This window comes from Lineus longissimus, chromosome 17, assembly GCF_910592395.1.
Source record: "Lineus longissimus chromosome 17, tnLinLong1.2, whole genome shotgun sequence".
Taxonomy (NCBI): domain Eukaryota; kingdom Metazoa; phylum Nemertea; class Pilidiophora; order Heteronemertea; family Lineidae; genus Lineus; species Lineus longissimus.
Genome location: NC_088324.1, coordinates 8,205,283 through 8,225,276, shown reverse-complemented (window position 1 = coordinate 8,225,276; position 19,994 = coordinate 8,205,283). Strand labels below are relative to the sequence as shown.

Here is a 19,994-nt window from a genome sequence, read left to right as displayed (position 1 = left end):
GCCAGGCACGCTTCGTGTAAATATCTTTTAAGTCGGGGCTGTCATGTCAGTTGGCCAGATTGAGTCTAAATGTATTGACGGAGTGTGGTCGGGTGTGCCTGGGATTCAACTGGCTCCAGTCAGTTCCTGCAGCTTGCTGCGGACGGTGATGGCAAAATGCAAATAGATGGCCCGGTTTCAAATTAAGTAAGAGAAGTTGGTAACTGTGCATTTTCCAATACCGGATTTGATTTTGAAAATTTCTATTTTAGTAAGAGAAGTTGGTAACTGTGCATTTTCCAATACCGGATTTGATTTTGAAAATTTCTATTTTAATTTCAAAATGTCTGAGAGATTTAATATTCTATCAAATTTCTAACTTTTTATTCTTAAATTGATACAGCATAATTCTTCATTCATAGCCAGCGCACAAACCGCATTAACATTTCAAATCATTGGTTTCACCAAGTATTTCTGATACATTGCATTTCAAGTGCCTTCTAGTGACATGAAGGAAAAAGCTTTACATCGCTATCAGTTTGAGTGTTTCCTGATCGAAAAATATAAGGAACCTTGATTTCATTTCAGTTTGAATTGAAGTGGAGCAGTGCCAATAATGTACAATGCAACGCACTTGTAAATTGCGTCAAGTTGATATGGAACATCAGTGTGCTTCGTCTAAACTCCGCACCTTGTGTGGGTGACTTGCCAAATATCTGACATGGCGCCTAGCATTCAATGCCTATGCTGTTGGATAAGGTTTCATGTACGAAGAGAAGATGGGACTTCTTGGTAAACCAAACTGTGAATACCATACTCAGTGTAAGATTCAAGAGGCCTCGCCTTAATGAATATCATTCAAATTTCCAGACACGTGTAGAGAAATTCCATATGTTTTATTCAAAGTCGCAATCAAATTGTGAAATGAGCCAAAAAGCTACCCTGAATATCTTTTCGCGTCTTACCCCATAAATACTAAACGAGACACGGTCTGCATAATTTCGAAAAGGTCAATGTTGAGGAAAACCAAACATGTTAATACAAGATTTTCTTCTATTTCCTCTAACAAGTCTAACAAGCTTCTCGGCGATGATCTATTGTCAGTATTTACTCCATGAAACTGTCACTTTTTTCAAATCCCAGGTAGACGTTAACCTGGCCTTTCCATCACCAGCAATATCTCCGCACGTTTTTCAACACCTGTTAGTTAATATTCTCAGCCATTCCCGCATCATTTTCCTGACAACCACAGTTGACTCTGCTAGATTTTTTCCGACAAAGCGCCATAATAAATTGCGGTAACTTTTCATTAGGCGCTGTTGGCGTGTTAGCGAAGAATGGCTTCCCATAATTTTCCGTACCCTATTCTTGTCAGGCGCTGCTGGTTGTTCCGCATGTTTTATTACGCGGCATTCCTAAGAGTTTGCTGTAGACAAGATCCGACTGCTACCACCAGAATTCCTAAGTGTACAAACAATGTAACAATCGGTCTTCTCAACTCAGAGAAGTACTTTAGAGAATACGTGATCTACTTTTTCAACCCCATTCTAGTCGGGCCGTCATCTGGGCCATTAGTTCAACGCAAGAGACTCCTGGGCATGTTTTACCTCCCCCCACCCTTATTTCACCCCATTCTAGTCAGACTCTTCTCTTTCTCTGCCCTGCTAGCCTACCGCACGAGAAGTGCTGCAACTATTGCCTGCTCATCTCATTTTTTCGGGCCGATTCCAACCAGGCCATCACTTCAGAGCACCTGAGTGTATTTTTATCTCGAGCTCTCCTGTCTATTCCACCTCATTCTGTTCAGACCCTCCCACTCCAGTTTTCGACCACAACAGAATTTCTGAGTGTATATCTATCTCACGCCCGCACCCCTTTCCACCCCATTTGTCGAGTAAGAACCTCTTCTACCTGGTTTGTCTACCACAAGAGAATTCCTCAGTGTATTTTTTACCTAAACATTAGGGAACCAAACGGAGAACGTATAAATATTACATTTATTCCATTTGGTCTTTGGAGGTTGTAGTTTCACTTAGATATTGGACCCAGTCGATATGTTCCCATAAATATTTGATTAAGTTCCCCACGGGGTCTTGTAGTTCACCGCAAATGAGTTATTGGGCACAGGAGCGCATAATTAGATTCGCAAATCTGTGGCATATTTGGGAAAATTTCTTTTTCGTCTCCTAATGAAGTTAGAACTTTTGTTGATTCTAAATACTTTCTTCTGAAGTCACTGAATCTATAAGTGAAAAGTGTAAAAAAAATGTTGTAAAGATTGAATTCTTGGTGATTTGATACAAACTTTTTTGACTTAAAATTTTGATCAAATTATATTTACGTAGTGTTGCAGTTAATTCTGCGAATCATACCAAATAGAACCTCTCCTCAGATTCCCAGCAACGTTCTGAATACACTTTTATGGAAATTGAAAAGATTATTGAAAAACCTCGCCACGCATATTTCACTTTAGGTCGACCGTATCGCATCCCTGCAGAACCCGTTCCCAATCTCCGGAGACGGATAACTGAGCAATGAACGATTCTGCCATTTCCCGAAGGCATGCTTTGAATTTGTACAAAATATTACCAAACGAAAAAAGAAGTCGCTATACCACTTAACGCAACGTTGCAATTGCATTAACCAACCATGTTGAATTATAGCCTGTCATTTTCCTAAACATTTAAGAATATTGAATCAAACAAAATCTTCTTACCTTTTGAATCTGATTTAGATTTAATTTAATTTCAGAATGAAAAACATCCTGCCAATTTGCTATATCTTTTGGTGCAGATTTTCTAATATATCATAACGTTTCGGTATATCCCCCGAAATGTCTTTGCCAAGACCTCGCAGAGAAAATATTTATTTTACTGATCCTGATATCTAAGGAAATTGAAACCTCATGCAATCAATATATCATCCCAGGCAGGCTATTAACCTGTAATGTTTTATTGCGACGTAATTTCCCAATCTCGAGAAAAAAATGTCATCTCTTTCGCTGCGGAGAAGCCTCTGATAGGTGCATATTGATTCTAAACAAATCGTTCCGATTGAGATAGACTGGTGCTACGGAACATTCTAGGGCTTCCAGAGTTGCATTCTGGAACACCCGAGCTATTAGTCTTACCCGTAGGGGATGCTGGTGTCTATTGCACTAATTAGCAAGATCGCTAGTCGACTTGCTACCTGCTTTAAGCAGGAACTTGTCTCCTCGCTAATAGCCAGGTATCTGCTTGCTAGCGCGGTAGCTAACAAGAACACAGCAGATAGACATCACCAGAGCTTAGTTGCAGCCAGGCAAGAAACAGCGTTGGCATTTTTTTTTCATCCTTTTATCACAAATATTGCCAGATTTTAACCTAAACACCGATTTTGCTTGTTTTTCTTCTATATATACAGGACACTACTCAGTCCGACACATAAGTAACAAATTTTCAATTTTGATATAAACTTTCATAACCTCTGTTCTCATGTTACTGCAAAAAGATTTAGTTTCAAAATCTTCAGATTTCATCGTCAAACTATTGTTTCAACCACAAGTCTAGCTTTTATAACAGAGCTTATGAGTTTCAAATTCTCAGTTTTTATTTAAGTCTTCTTTCAATTACTTCAAACAGTTTAGAAAAAAAGCGCTACAATTATCTTCCAACAAGTCCAGATGATACCATCCTTGTTGTGTTTGCGTGTTTACGTTCCACTTCTGCAAGGCATCGGAGCAGACGGCATTGTAAATACATACATGCGTCTTCCAACATCTTCTCCCAAATATTGGCAAGCGCAAGTACAAACAAACACAGTGTGTATCGTCATGTATCAACTTATTGCTTCGGCCAAATGTAATAAAGAGAGATTTCATGATGTAGTGGGGCAGATCCTGATATCTGCTGTCTGAGCCTAATGTGAGAGTGCGAAGAATTTATTGAGTTTTGTTTTCAGATTTTGTGTGGTCATGTATGCAAAATTGTATGTGTCTGTGCTGGTTGAGGATGTCTTGGTCTAAGAAGTATATAGTGCCATTACAGTAGTTTTTGCACTGAGTGACTCAGGGGTCACTCGGTGCAAAAACTCTTGGTCAAGGTCATTATCCAAGGTGAAACAGAATTTGATGTAAAATCAAACATGTTCAGAAAGTCGAAAAGCGTGGCAGTCTCCAGCTCAAGCCTGATTTACACCAGCTAAATTATCGCCACCGGAAGCCGTCTCGCCACATCAGGAGAGAATACCGTCATTAGCGAACATGACCAAGTCTCGTTCCTGGTTGTCAATGATACAGCCAGCTAGGTAGAATTACACAAAATTAGCCAAGTTATACGTTATACGGGGTGATGGTTTGTACAAACGTCAACTCCATGTCATGTGGTATAATTATCATATCACATTTGTAGTGGCCAATTTGTAAGTTCTGAAAATGAGCGAATGCTCGTATGAAGTTCTGGATTCTCTCAACTGAGGAACTTTGCCACTCTTGGGGACAAGGCTGTGACCTCTTGGGAGGTGGTGATTGATCCATAACTGCATCATTGAAGCCTGGGGCGCAGACGCTGCCATGACATACGATGAACTAATTGCGATGATGACGAGCCATTGTAAGAAACACGACCATCATCTTGAAATACTTCCTCCTCTCATGCGTTCAGGTCTGGTGTCATCAGCAAATCTGTTCAAATTCTAAAGAGTCACTCAAACTAAAAAAGAGATTTCTCCATTTCAAACACTGGTGATAGGGTTTCATTACAACGGTTTTAGAGATAACGGTTGTAAATCTGCGCTCAAAAACAATCAGGCGTAGTGTCGTCTATTCTCGTTTAGCTGATGGCATTGCCAATTGGCTTCTATTATCAAGTAATCACCGAGCCTGTTGACCAATTTCCCCTTCAGCGAAGGTCGGTGGCCTCGTAATGAATGAGGTTGCAGGCGGAATACGGAGTAAACTGATGGGTAGTTTGAAGTAAGAGCTGAAATGGTGCGCATTTGGTAGCTGGCTGTGAGTGCAAAGCTCTAGTTGTGCTTTTAACCGTTGAAGGCAATTGCCTTGGAAAGGTCCAGCAGCTAAAGGTTGTTACCATGTAGAATTGATTCTTTAGGTCTACACGAGGTCTAGGTTTTTTTTGCAAAAATGCCAAAGGTACCCAAAACTTTAGCAAACAGGACTCCAATGGTACTATCAGAAAGTACTCATTGAGACATTTCCAACGGATAGTCATGTCAATAACTTTTTGGGGCAATTTTTGTTTCCCACATTTCCCAATCAAACTTTATTAAGTGAGTGAACTAAACCAACAACAGAAATTAAGGCAATGTTGACTTACAATCTCCCTCGCATGTCGGTGCCTCTCCACTCCATAGTCCATCGCCTTGACACTGGCGTTCGCCGCTGCCCATCATCATGTAACCTTCATCGCAAACGTACTTTGCCTTGGCGCCAAGTCGGTTAAAGGGCAGAACTTCAATGCGGCCATTTTCGATCTCATCAAGTGGCTTGCATCGAACTCCTGTAAGAAATAAAATGAAAAGGTGAATTAGTTTGAATCAAAATTATATTTTTGATTGAGTTGCCCAGAAAGGTTAATTAGCCTAACGTAGCATTAGTTGAATTGATTAATTAGCTAATTGGTGCCCTTTCATTGGCACATTTCCGTCTTGAACTTTGTCATGATGACACTCCATATTTCATTCATTATGCTTGACGAGATGCAAGGGATTGTTAAGACTTTTACTAATTAACGAAGGCAGCACAATGCCACTGTTAATTAATAACATATCATGTTATGTGTGATATTGATTCATATACAAATGCCTTGATGGGATAGGCTTGGGAGTAGTTTTAACCTCTTTGTATCCTTAGTAAAGGATATATCATATTTTCAGATCAATTTTGAGTATTGTTAAAGTGCATTTCTCCTTCCTTTAAGACAATTTTAATTATGTTCCAAATTACACAAGAATTTGTCCTCTTTCCCTAATGAGAATCAGTAGAAGTGCCTATCAATCTTGTTTCTTCAATTAATTTGCTTGATTAAAATCCTTTGTTTAATTAAATTCTCTGTGTCTCCGCAAAGCTTGCCATGATTAGACAGCAAACTTTGCCAACAATGAAAATTCATTAAGTTAGTTTGCATTTTTATGACTGGTTACTTTGGCAAAAGTTTGCCTATTCGGCATTTTTGGGCAGTTTCATTCAAATGTCTCACTGTAACCATGCAATAGGACACAATCCCCAAAACACAACCTCAAGAAAGTTTGTTAGAAATTCCATCAGATTATCTGTTTTTGATCCCCTGATAAAACGTGTCTCAACCCCCCCCCCCCCCCTCGAATAGATCTGATTAGATGGTACACATTTCATTACAAAATTGGAACAAAAGATGTTATCTTTATAGGTTTCCGTGATCGAATTCCTATAAAACACAAAAGATGCTTCAATTATTCAGAGTGAAATTGGATAAAATGATGTCGCTTAATCTAAATCTGACGCATCCTAAATATTTTATTGCCCTGGGTCTCGATGATATAATTTCATTTCTGTGTTATTCTGCTCTGATTCCCGCCCTCGGGTGAGACGGCATTGATTTGATCATCTTTCCATTGTCTGCTCATCATGGCAGCCATATTGTATCAGGGCGGCCATACTGTATCGTCATGGCAATGAAAAGTAAATAGATTTCAGTTGAATGGCTTCTGTTGATTTATGGATTATTGAATGATGGTGGAAAACATTCGGAAGAAATTGGATAGCTGACCTTTTTATGGTGTATAATATTTCTAGAATAAAAACAAACACCCTCTATGCAAAAACAGACCCGACTCGTTTCGGGTGTTCTTTTCGTTCAATATTGTCACTGGTGTATCGGTTTGTTTCACGAGTGGTTAATAATACTCGTAGTTGGATTGTGGTGTGCCACTTACAGCTTTTCGAGCTCAATAACCATCCCAGTGCCAACACCCGAACACTATTCACGTTCTGAATTAGATATGCTCTTCAGTGTGTGTGCTCATTGATTTGGTCGACATATATTTCAAGAAGCGCTGGAATTTTCATGTATGTACTGAATGATATACAGAAGACTCATATTAAGTCAATGAAAGTTTGTAGCTAACTTTTCATGGCTGTATATTTGCTGTGGTGAAATTGACTTTTGGACATTTTCGTTCATGTTTGTTATATTTTATGTGGCTCAGGTTAAAAGAAATAAACATTGCCCTAGTGCAGTTATCAGGACCACAAATTCACTGAATAGCAACGGCCTACCCCTTTAACTGCAAACTACCTGAAATTTTGATTTCATTTGAACCATTTTAAGGCACAATCAGCAGAAATCTAATTTAATTTGTCTGCCTTCATTTGCGAATCGGAACTTCGAACTTCGAATTCGAATTCGAACTTCAAAAGAGATAAGAACATGTCAGACAATCAGAACAAAACCGCAATCAGTATCAAATCGTGTAATTTGGCGAAACTCCAGTAATTCTGTCGGGTCTAGTTTGGGAAAATTTTTGCTATTCTGTATTAACTTCGAGTTGATTGCTTGGCGGATAATTCATTGGGACATAAATTCAGATCAAATGTCAAAGGGGAGTGTTCATCAAGGCCCAATCAGATTTGGGGTGTTGATTATACCTAAATCACGACGGGAACTGACGAGATTGTCCATCTTTGATTATACCTCGCTCGCATCCAGGGACTTGAAATTCCTGGAGACAAGGTTTGATTATCAAGAGTTTCAAATTCAGTCCAAATTTTTTTTCTGAAGAGGCAAGATTTTAATTTTGTAACAAAGGACGAACATCCCACAAACCGACCACTGAGTGGCAGCCACTGTATTCACTTCAGCCATTAAGAACTCAGTTCCTCTTCCTGAAACATTTCTGCTTATTCTCATAAAATCTACCTTCATTCGTTTGTGGTAATGAACCGGGAAAACCTCGGGACACATGAAGGCAACAGATGTCTCCAATATCAAGATTCATAGCGGTAAATGCTCTAACGGTGGTCGTATTTCAAGAGGAAACAAAAAAATCACCCACGATTAATTTCCACGCGAGATAGCATCATCACACCTCTGGCACAAAACTAACACGAGTGACTTTCGCACCAAATAAGGCAACAATATGTCTTGTGATACTCAAGTGACTTTTCTTTGGTAAATCTGACGGAACTGCGTAGCAAGTCAAATGTCTAATTAAAGGTAACATATCTTTCCAATCGGTTTTCGCCCGAGGTGAATCGTCACATGACGAACGCTAAAATCTTTGTACATATTCCCATACTTCCGCTGTAGTTAGTTATGCTTGAAAAGATGTCTCACTTTTCACCGAGTTCTCCGATGTTATTGATCTTGACAACATTCCCGCAGAGAAAATGGCGGCGTTAATTGGAGGTGAGGAATACGTCCCCGTGAGCGCGTTCTGGTATTGACATGATAACCTTTGTGAAAAACAAGAAATTGCCTCGTTTTCTTGTCGAATGCATCAGGAACTTGTTGACACAGCAAAACTATTGTTCTTGAATACATGCCATTCAGTGCCCTGGAGGGGGAACATTTTTCGACTTGTCAGGTTGTGATGATAATGTTTTTACCTTAAAAGGAATTTTTGCGATGTCAGCTGTGATGTAGAAATTGGTTTACTTTCCCAACACACAGCGAGTGCACCGTAAAACCATTTTTATTCGACAGTTTGGCTCGATATAGTAAAATCTTTGGTATTTTTTCATTTTGTACTGACTGCTTTTTCTCAGCGGCAATGAGTACATTTTCCATCTCGTATATGTGAAAACTGAAGTAAACTTGTCAGTAATATACTGACAGACTTAAGGTTGTAGTAGTATCCATGTCCAACAAAAGAGAATAAAGCTTTGGTAAAGCTACAATACTGCAATGGTCTCTTGAACCAATTCTCTGAATTGGTCTCTCCGACCGAGTAAATAGTCCTCCTCCCCCTGTGAGGCAGCAGTAGCTTTACTCCTGATGTGTTATCCTTTCGTGTCAAATGGCGGGGAAATATCGCCTGATGGACCATCACCCGTCGACATCCCGGCAAATCCAAGCAAGCATCGAAATATCTTAGCGGTGCAGTTTGATGGGTGTACATTTCAAGGCTCGTTATGCCCAACCAGACACATTCAATCGCGGGGTCGTCCGGAAATACATGTGGTGCCAAGATCCAATTTAGATTGCGAAGAAATCGATTCTTTGGTAATTCATTTATTGGGCATCACTCTCTTCATAAAGCCACCTTTTCAATCAGAAAGCGATTTTTCAAAGATTCTAAATCCGCTACAGAATATGTACAATTTTGATGGATGGAATCAGAATGTCGATAATAATGAATGGAAATATTTATGACATGATTGCCGACGAAAGCGTTTCATTTCTTCGTCTTATTTCCCACGTCTGGGCCACCACAGTTTATTTGCATCTCAATTGTTCAGATGCGTTCAACTTTTTAGTCTTGTCTTCAAAACATGGGGCTGTTGCAAATCTTATTGAAATTATCCCGGCAAGTAATAAGTTCTTTCAGGACTGAATCTAATATTCTGTTTATTCAGGAGAAATCTTCGCACTTTTCAGAAAGCGTTACTTGGCAATCTTGAAGATGCAAATAGCAGATTTTTCATCTGAGTTGAGTAAGATTGATTTTCTGCCGTTAGCTTGAGAGTGGAGTCTTCAGATATTAACTCTCATTAATCAAACTTAACGATGCTCTCGACGAGATAACAGGACACAATATGGGACCAACTTCTCATTAGGGATTGGTAACATTCTCATGAGCTGTGGATTCCAACTGCTGCTATTGTCTTCTGCCCGGATCTCCTAAAATCCATCTAAAGATATGCTGTTATTAACCCTTTAATCTCTAGAGGAGCTTTTTCTGCAAATTTTCAAACTAGCATCATGGAAAATCAGCAAACCATTATTACTTGAGAGCAAATCTATTGTTGGGAATATTAACTCAAACCACAAAAATGGTTACCATCTCCCCCATGTCAATAGCTAATGAAATGAGCAAGACCAGTAAAACCATTAGCTACACGAAAGCTATTATTTTTTAATGATCAGCTAAACAGAATGTGTCACTACCACATCACTTGTGTTTAAACTCTCTCTAACTGTACAGTAATTATTAATGGCGTTTTCTCCAAGTTATGCCGAACAATTATTATCTTACAATTAATCCAACATTGATTCTGTTATAAACTGTTGTTTTAACTTAACGTGTGTTCCTGCAGACGTGTGTGAATATAACGTAGGCAAGGGAAAAACAGTTACCCTTCTCATACTCCATATATGGTGATATTTCAAAGTACTTGTGCGCAACTGGAAACTTGATGCCTTATTTAAATTAAATTCACTTTGAATATTTCATTTCACAATGCAATGGCGTCACATCCTATCTTTTGAATCTTCCCCCAGATTTCCTGTCAACGTTAAATTTTTGAAAATGCGTCATTCCATTTCCTGCCAAACCTACGTTCATACTTTGCTGATTTATCTTCGCATACTGTGTTTATTTTTAGGATAAATGCACCACGCCTTAAGATTTCAACTCTGTATATTTGTTGTTGCTAAACAAGTTGCTTTGATGTTAAGACGTCATATGTTCGGCAAAAATCCACATCAAAAAGTCTTTCGAGTTTGCCTGGGAGACTTATTGTTGCATCCTATTGTTATCTGACAAAGATTATCAGCATCTCGACAGGCAAAGAAAGCGACAAGCTAGAAATGGGGGCTTCATCTAACAAAAGGTATTCTTGTGATAACAGCTTTGGCCAATGGGATAATGTTTTTTGAAGCACCATGGCAACTGGGTGGTGGTCAGTTATATTATCATGTGGTTGACCTTTTGGAAGGAAAGCAAAACATTTATTTCTCGGCCTTTAAAAAGAAATGTATACACAGAAAAAAAACCCAGGTATAACTGTAAATGTACCATACTGTACGGCAAATAGGCCTATATTGCTGTTAAGCAGTAGGCGTTTCCTTTTTGCTGATTTTTTCAAAATTTTGATTATCCTCACTTTTTCTCGCTTTGTCCATCTTTGCATGAGAGAAAGGATTTCATTGCAACGCCACCTACCAGGAAACAAACCCAACCTTTCCCACCCTACATAGTGAAACAGGCCACGTCAGATGAAATCGACTTGGTGATCTATCATGAGAAAGATACAGGGCGACTCAGGAAAACACAATTATTTTCGCCATGATTTTTGATTTGTCCATTTTCACGTGATTTATCACATTTTGGGTGTAAGATGGGTGGAGACACACAGACAAATCAAATCGGACGTTACCAATTGCGCAGTGGCCTCGGAAGGAGAATGGCGCAGGGGTTTGATTAAGTTCGGCGCAGTGTCGCTTATTTCACGGCAGTAATGTGTGACATCAAAGACGTGATTAGGCGGAAGGGTCTAATATTGATCGAGTGTGTTCGCCTGATAGTGTGTGCTCCGAAACGTTGTATTTGCGGCAAATCAGGGGGCAGGGGTCGACTGCTGAGCTGTGATTTTGGTTGCATTTGGGCTAGTTTGCTATATGAAATATGACTAATGTTGGGTAGTGGTCATATTTGCTTTTATGTCGAAGTGTTCGAGTTTGGCCTAATGTGCTGAGAAAGCTTTTTAGTCAGCTGAGAGCAAATCAGCGGGAGTCTTTGATATTATTCATTGGATAGAATTGTCACAATATGATATTTTGATCAAATGGCTCAACCAGACAACTTGTAATGGTGATGAATATGTGAATTGAAATCATATACCGTCAGATGAAATTGACATTGTTAATGTAATTGCTATCCATTAACTTGTTTACTATCAACATAGGTAATGTAACAGAGAGCTATCCACTTCGTTTCAGCGCCTATAGCTGCTAATTGTATTCTATTATTGGTCAAAAAAACAACAGTTTGTTGTGGTAGCAGTGAGGTTTGGTAAACATTTTTATTGCAATTCTGTTACCATCATATCCCCAACAAAAATGAATCAATACTCGAATGGAAATGTGTGTAGTTTTGTCTGACATGACCTGACAATTAAGAGGAAAGTTTTACTTACTCTGTATTCATTTAAATGACTGAATTTGACATTACACCAACATACTCTATTCGTCCGAAAAGTAGGCCTACTGCTGGTCCACCCCGACTGGGACCATGGCTCCAAAGACACAGAATCAACTCTAATTTAATTCAATCACATCCAACTCTAATTGAATCGGTGGCTTTGCCAAGTAGAAAAAGGAGCTTGTTGTTGTTTTTCATTTTTTACCTTCACAGTCTCCCAAGGACATAGAAACAATTTCATCGATATTTGATGTCATTTCGCACCCCACACTATGCTGGCCCATTCAGCGCATGTTTGCGAAATCTCAGGTTTTCAATTGCGCATCCATCGTGATGTTATTCTAAAATGGACGGCGTGATTCTATCGTTTGATCCGCAGATGACAGTCGGATTCCGTATTGATTCATCGGTTATGCCAGATTCAGTAACTGCATCGACTCAGCGGTAACTGAATGAAGCATGGCAAGTGGGCGGAGTGGCGCGGACTGCCGGGATAGCTCTTGCTAACTCTGGCTGTGCTGGTCCATTAGACTGATGCTGTCTATGTTAGCTGTGATACTAGTGGTCCATCAGTATCACATCCAAGTTGACATATAGGCACAACTGCAACATATCTTTGGAGCACAAGGGCAATTTTTTCATAATGTTCTGATTTTAAGTCAATTTCAATGTGAATTTTACCGGTTTTCTGATGCTGTGAACTTAATTTCAATGAAATTTTCACTAATTTCAAAAATGTCAGTGACAATTTTACCAATTTTCCTTTGAATTGAAAAGTACATACATAGTCTACTTCATTAGCCTAACAAGTCATGAAGCCACATAAATCAGCCTCCAATCTGACGCTAGGGAATCATGCTCTAAGTTATGTATTTAAGATGGCTACCAGTTTCCGCGAGTGCAGTATTTGAAAGATGGTCCTTGACGTAAACATTTAATCAATACATACGTTGGTCGAAGCCATGTTATCATTCAGTTTGTACATGGAGGACGCTTGAGTTAGTGTTGCAATTTCAGACCGGCCGTCTCTAGGCTGCATTCGCCTTATGAAACTAAAAGGTTTCATCTTCAGCTGTTTAGAGATCTATTTCATGCGAGATAGTGTAATAGGTTTGATCTAATTTTGAAAGAGAAGAAAAAAACCCTGAATTATGTCCCCCAACTAGGGCTTGGCGTTTTATGTTGTATAATGTTGAATATCACTTGGGTGGTACACCGAATAACCTGGCCCAAAATGAAGAGCACATTCTATGACTATTCATCAGTTATTCATGCATATGCAAACGAACTTGAATACTAATGAGGTTGTCTGCTCTTTTGAAGAGTAATGTGTATGTTCAGTGACTCGGTTAAGCCGGGAAACACCATTTATCAAATAATGTCAATATGGAGCAAAAATTCATGTTGTGAGAGGACACTCGTTCAAAAATGTCTCATAAAAGCTTCACAACTCTAACAATCTTGTCAATTATTGGTTATTTTTTGTGTTTTCCATCCTATATGACCAACACCAACCACGGGTGTGACTGGAATTACCATCAGCAAATATAACTTGTGCTTTATAATGTTGATTGACCAAAACCATCCGTGGGTGTTGATTACCATTAGTGAATATAAATTGCGCGTTTTTGAATGGTGTCAATGTTTTTGAAAATGGCATCAAATGATAAAATGTTAGTGATATGTGCAATGCTTTCATACTGATCAACAGCTAAACCACTGCTTTCACTATAAAAAACTATGAAAAGTTGACAAGATCATTCCAAATAAAATGCAACGTCAAACCTTATCGGCAAAGACCATCGGAAATGATGCGTCTTCTGTCATAAAACTGAGAAAACTCAGTGTTAGCCATGTTGAGACTTTCTCCAAACACTAAGGACTGGACAGCCCTTGAGCATGCCAAGTCAAACTAAATCTTAGGATTTGTCAGTATCGGAATAAGTGATTTCTTGTACGACACTCCCCTTAAGCTGTGATTTATTCCGACCTTGACCTCGTGATCGGATCCATGTTTTATATGGGGATGAAATCAGATCTGTCTGGATGCACTGTGGCTTTCTCTGAGTGGCTTTAAGCGCCACTTTGCTAGAAACAGCCGCTAATAAGCAAGCTGCTCGTGGCTAGCTCTCCTGAAGATGGTGAACTTGCATGTTTTTTTAGGTTTGACAAAGAATTACTTGCATTATATATCTATACAAGTATAGGCTAGACTTGATGTTTGTGATATCAAAAATCGGTGGTATCTAACTTGAAGATTTGCAAACTGCATATTGTATAAAACTGTGTGAAGAATTTATAAGTTTTGATATATCTAAACTGGAGGGATGCTGTCTTGAGAAACTGCCACAAGAAGTTCTTTGGCTTTTTTCCGCCATATTTCCGCAAGTCACTCTAGATGTAAGCGGTAATTTGTGCGACTCTAGCTTGGGCATGTTTCTTCCGCAGTTGGCTGTCACATTTGTTTGATTCATGCGAGACCCGATTACCATAATCACTCCAGCAGTAAGGAGATATTAGTACAGAATCTTATCTGTGAGACTTCGGGCCAGATATCCCATTATTGGCTCGAGTTCGAGCTACAGTCACAATGTAAGCTTTAGTCTTAGCTGTAGGAAAACTAGAAGACATTTCTACGAGGAAATGGCTCACTGCACGCCATCGTATAAATAGTGTAAAGGTGTATGTTGGCATGGATGGGAAATTGTTGAGGAAATTGCAAGAGATTTTTATGTCTTTTATGAGAAAGTTGCGTGCTTGGTTGACGTCGTTGACGATTTCGATAAGAGCTGAGTGGAGGAAGAATCAGGCAAGATATCAGAGAGGCAACATTTTGGATTTGGTTGGTAAGATAAGTGTAGGTTAAGTAGAGAAAATCATTCCTATCAAATTTTCTCAACCAAAAAACATATAATAACCTAGTTTACCATTTCCAGCCTACAATATATTCAAATTTACTCAAGACGCTATTAAGCACACTTCGAAAGGACCTATTTAAGAACATCACTTCCAGTCTTTAGAGGCGAATTTTCAAATTTGTGTGAAAGTCGAAAACTGCAAAATTGCCCTCGCAGTTGTTAATTTAAATAAATGAAGTAGGATAAGAAAACGCCAAGTCAATTTCTTCTTTAAAGCGGAGCAGACAATCAACTTAGGGGGAAGCCTCCGTGAGATTGAGGTTTAAATCAACCAATTATCCTCTGTACGTCTCGTGATAAAGGAGCGTGAAAAAATCAATTCTTTGGCGAGGATTGAACAAAAAACTGAAGATTCACTAAACCGTTCTTGGTGTATGAATCGGCTGAGGATTGATTTTTCTCTTACCCACTTGGGCGGGCGTAAATCTTTCAGGGAGTCTCTTATCTTGTGTTGACATGCACGCCAGGCTGTAGGGAGTGGGAGATAGGAGGACAACAAACCGAGCTAATTGACTGGTGTAAATGATGATGACACGCTAATGAAAGAAAAACACTCATTTGCAGGTATAAAAACGTATCAGCTGAGTTGCAGGCCCAGTGGCCTCTTGTTCAGTAAGATTCAGTTCATCTTGTTCATGAGTTTTTCATCACTTTTGTTATAAACTTTAATTTCAGCTTGTTCCTATTTCAAAACTCGACCAGTTCAATGACTGTAACCCAGTCAACTAGAGGCTACAAGGCCTCAAACTCAGCTGAAACATTTTCATCTGAAAGAAACTTGAGAAGACAGAGATACATCAAGCAAAAAATATCTGCGTACCTGGGTTGACACAGCTTCGTCCACAAACGCCATCACATACACATTTCTTCCTCTTGCCGCGACATTCCTGGTCTGTCGTGCATTTCTTCATGCAGTTCCTCTGCAGCGCTTTCTCGTTGTCCCTGGGGCAGCTTCCGCCATCTGAAACAACAAGTCATGGAGTGAAAGGTTGGGAAAAAAGCATCAGACTTGGGTTCATTCACCACAGAAAACTACCCCAATAGATCTCATTGATTTCTCTCATTAAATTCAAATCATTGGTATTGGAAAAGCTGGGCCCACCAACGCAAATTATTTTTTCTAAAGCTTTTGAAGATACTCCTGCCTTTTTTCTCTCCGTTAATACAAGTGTTAACATGTCTACCTATATTCTTGTTGATATCGTCATGGCTTTGCAAGAAATACGTCTGCCTTTCGAAATCTGATTATCTCAATTTAGCCGTGATAGGGTTAACCCAAATAGAAACTCTTAACCTTTCTCACTGTATAATTCCCCTCGTGGTAGCCCAGCGTCTCCGCTAACCAAATCCACAAAACCAATTCTTACTAATTATGCCTTCGGAGACTTGGGTGAACTCCAGACCTATCCAACTGATACTTGTAACAGGTGTAAGCAGGATACGATTGATGAACAGAGTTAAGGTACTGGTGAAATCGGAATGAGCCAATCTAGGTTTGTTACAAAAATGTCAGGTGTTGACCTGCAGTGTTGTTGTTATGGTTAACATCACTTATGCCTCAAACCAGCCACCTCACCTACATTTCGAAAGAAACAGATTTGAAGGGTACAGAGGTTTTTTTCGACAAGAGTTCAACCTTGTTACTAGATCTCAGCCCCTGGAGGCAAGGTTGTGTGTTCTTCTGACGCTGAGTTGTAAAATAATGATTGGTTATAAATCAGCCTGCTAGTGTGAACATTTTATCACCCAATTTCCTGTCAATGGGCGAGAATTAAGGACTGTCCCTGACATATTATTGGTTTGTAGTGCCTATTACTGTCTCCAAAATGATATTAAAGGTACCCAAATGTATTGTAAAACATCCGGTTACATGAGACGCACTATAAAACACTCATTTCTTCAAATTATCAGGAGAGATCAATATGAAAGAATACAGCAGCCAGAGGGGAAAGAGAATTTTTGAGTTTGTTTAACTCTCGAGTACATTGGGAATTTGTAAGGTAAATTGTACAATTATAGCCCGAACAGTGTAGACAACAGGTGGCAGTACTCACTAAAGCATGCAGACGCTATTGAATAATTGCACCAGGGCTATAATTGTAACATATTACCTTATCTGTAACATGCTGAAACGAATTGGTGATTTGGCAAAACTTGGTTGATGATGAAAGCATGATCTATTTTTGTCAACAGAATGGAGGAATAGAATCCACTTTTGTTTGGGGGAGATGGATTTATTTTCTCTATCACAGGTAACTGAATCCTCTTTTGTCTGTTTTATGATTTGCCATGATCAAAGCAATGGTAAACGCCAAGAAGCTAATGGCACTGTAGCCAGATTGTTACTTCGAGAAGGCTGACGGCAATGCTAATGGCGACTCAATGCTAAGCAGTGCTAATGGGTGGTGAATAGCACTGGTTGCCAACAATGGGGGGTCCTTTGAAAGGCATCACTTCAATGGTTCCACTCTTGCGGCCTCGTGATCATCATTTGCCGGAGGATAACTGCCTTTGACAGTGGCGCTGATCGGGTTGGAGAGCTAGCTACTTGCCTGTCATGGAACACCTCAATGAATAACAACATAGGGATGGTTCCATATTCAATGAAATCGCATCGGTGATTTGAAGTTGCTGAATGAGGAGCCAGCTAGTGCAGCAGAACTAAGACCAAAAGGAACCCAAGCTTGCTATTTTGATGAAATTAACAGCTCCACAGAAGAAACCAATGATAAATGCTAGACACGGACCATTTCAGATGAATTAATGTTACATGGAAATTACACCATTTCTCCCATCTTGACCTCAAAGCTTTCAGATACCAACAAGCTTTCGGGCAAAGTTTAGGAGCGGAAAACCATGAAGTCGGAAAGTGCGCCACCATGAACCAATACCACCACAGATATAATACGACTACAGCATAAAAATCTCCTAAAACTCGTCTTTTACCATTCGATTATTGGGTCAAATCACACCGGAGCTTGCAATCAATATTTAAAGTCCCCAGTTTCATTTAAATTCATGGTTCTGATGAGCCTGTCAGTAAATGACGATATTCCCAAGAGATGTAGCAAGAATCAAATACATTGCAGCAACGCAAATGACAGCAATGGTATAAAATATTTAAGAAAATTATGGTATCCGTGTTAATTTCATCCTATCTTAATGAGTGTTGACATGATAAAGTCTTTTGAAAATTTACAAACCTCATGGCCATGGGTGCCTTCATTTCTAATCAGTTTTCTCTTTAAGTTACTCTTGACCTTGTTTTACCCTTTAAGGTACCATTAACCTTCAGTCACCCTTAAAGGTTTCATTGACTATGTGTTATCCTTTAACAAGGTTCCATAAATCTCATGTTACCCTTATAAAGATTCCATTAACGTTGTGTCATCCTTTTAGTTTCTGTTTGGGAGTACAAGGAGTATTTCACAAAACATTACAAAACGACCAAGGTGACAGTGAGTACCGACAATATGGTGTGTTGACATCGACGGAGGGACTCACCAAAGATACCAAGGGCGTCACCAGGGCCTGAAAAGTCAATACCGCCCTCCCCCTGGTCGGCGTAGTCGTAGTCTTTGTAATCATATTCATACTCCTGATCTCCAGCTGCAACCTCTGTAACAGAAAGGGATGGAGAGGGGGAAATAAAATGGGAGGTAGGCTACTGATGATGTGCTAGAGAAGGGGTAATAAAATAAGAGATGAGGTAAGTAGGAATCGGGAAAAGAAATAAGTGCTAACAGGAAATTATAAGTGGTGAAAATGATTGCTAAAATGAAAATGCATGTTGTATTTGTTGAAACAATTTAAAAAGCAGGAAATCGAATGAAAAATGGAAAACTCTAGAAGCTCAAATGATGCAGTAATTCTAGCAAAAATGAATACAAATCGGTGAAAGTTAGAGTGGAATTGGTCTTACCATCTCCTTGTCCAAACACAAAGGCAAGATGCACAAGTGCGATGAGGAAAACGGTGGTCAGCATCTTCTTCATTGCTTAGCTTTTACTACAAGTTACGCGGGTCCACATAAGAGTAAAAAAACCGGAACAAAATCGGAATAAAATCCAATAGGAGTTTGTAATAATCCCGTCGATCAAGTTCCGTGGATGAGCCAGTCGCAGTTAGATGAGCGAATTGGATAGTTGAACTGTTAGCTGAATGTTTCGTTTTCTTGACTAATTGCAACAGTTGAATGGTTGCTGTTCGTTGTTAGTTTGTCTCTCGTCTGCTCTCAATGTTTATCTGAACTGGTGACGTCTGCCTGCAGTATTTAAGCGGGAAGCCATCTCACGTCAGCTTCGCCCACAATAGGAGACAGGAACCAATGCTCAACGTGATCGTCGCTTGCGTCTCAAAGCCGCTAGCGCTAGCTATTGATTCGGCTAGCAATGACGCGCATGCTACATGGGGAGACCCAGGAACGCTGAAGCTGTTAAATTGCTACTTGCATCTCATTGGTCAATTCGCCTGCCACGTGACGGAACGAGCTACGTAATTACTTTTTCCCGCCTTTGATGTAAAACCATCAGAAGATACCTTTGTTGATTGTCAGATGACAACGCGAAGCTCTTGCGTCATAGATACCCGGGGCTTTACTACATGCAGCTATATTTATCTGATGTAATAAGTATGTTTTCAGAAATGTTTTTGAAATTGTAGGATTACGGAACAAATACACAATGTTATGCAGTACATTTCCTCCAGATCATTCACCCATTGTCAATTTCATTCATTCCCACTTTTTGCTCGCGGGTAATCATTTTTAAATGCAACAATGAGCTTTCAGATGAACAATTTCCATTCACTATCATTCCAACCGGAAGTTTTACAGTTTGGTGAAAACAGTGTGTTAAGTGAAACTGCGCCCTTCCAGAAAGTATCCGTTGAACGAGATCCTGAGGAAATCATGGGTTAATGTTCGCTTCTGCACCAGGCCGTGTGTGGTAGACTCCCTGGTCAGTCCATTGCGTCAACCTAATTTGGTCTCCTTTGGGTGAGGAACGAGCCCGGTCCACTGCGTCCGGAGTTTCCTCAGGA

General features: G+C 39.6%; 1 protein-coding gene across 2 annotated transcripts in view; it reads right to left on the bottom strand.

The window, feature by feature from the left end:
* The window catches only part of LOC135501127 (sushi, von Willebrand factor type A, EGF and pentraxin domain-containing protein 1-like), a 46,688-nt gene extending 27,371 nt beyond the window's left edge, over positions 1 to 19,317 (bottom strand). Inside the window, exons 1-4 of one of the 2 annotated variants that reach the window (XM_064792965.1) lie at positions 18,877 to 19,317; positions 18,459 to 18,572; positions 15,775 to 15,915; positions 5,292 to 5,474 (exon numbers count right to left, since the gene is read on the bottom strand). In XM_064792965.1, the coding sequence (XP_064649035.1) occupies positions 5,292 to 5,474; positions 15,775 to 15,915; positions 18,459 to 18,572; positions 18,877 to 18,949 (511 nt within the window). In that variant the 5' untranslated portion in view covers positions 18,950 to 19,317. The remainder of the gene's footprint in view (positions 1 to 5,291; positions 5,475 to 15,774; positions 15,916 to 18,458; positions 18,573 to 18,876) is intronic. The other variant, XM_064792966.1, reaches the window with a different exon arrangement.
* Positions 19,318 to 19,994: the final 677 nt, after the last annotated feature.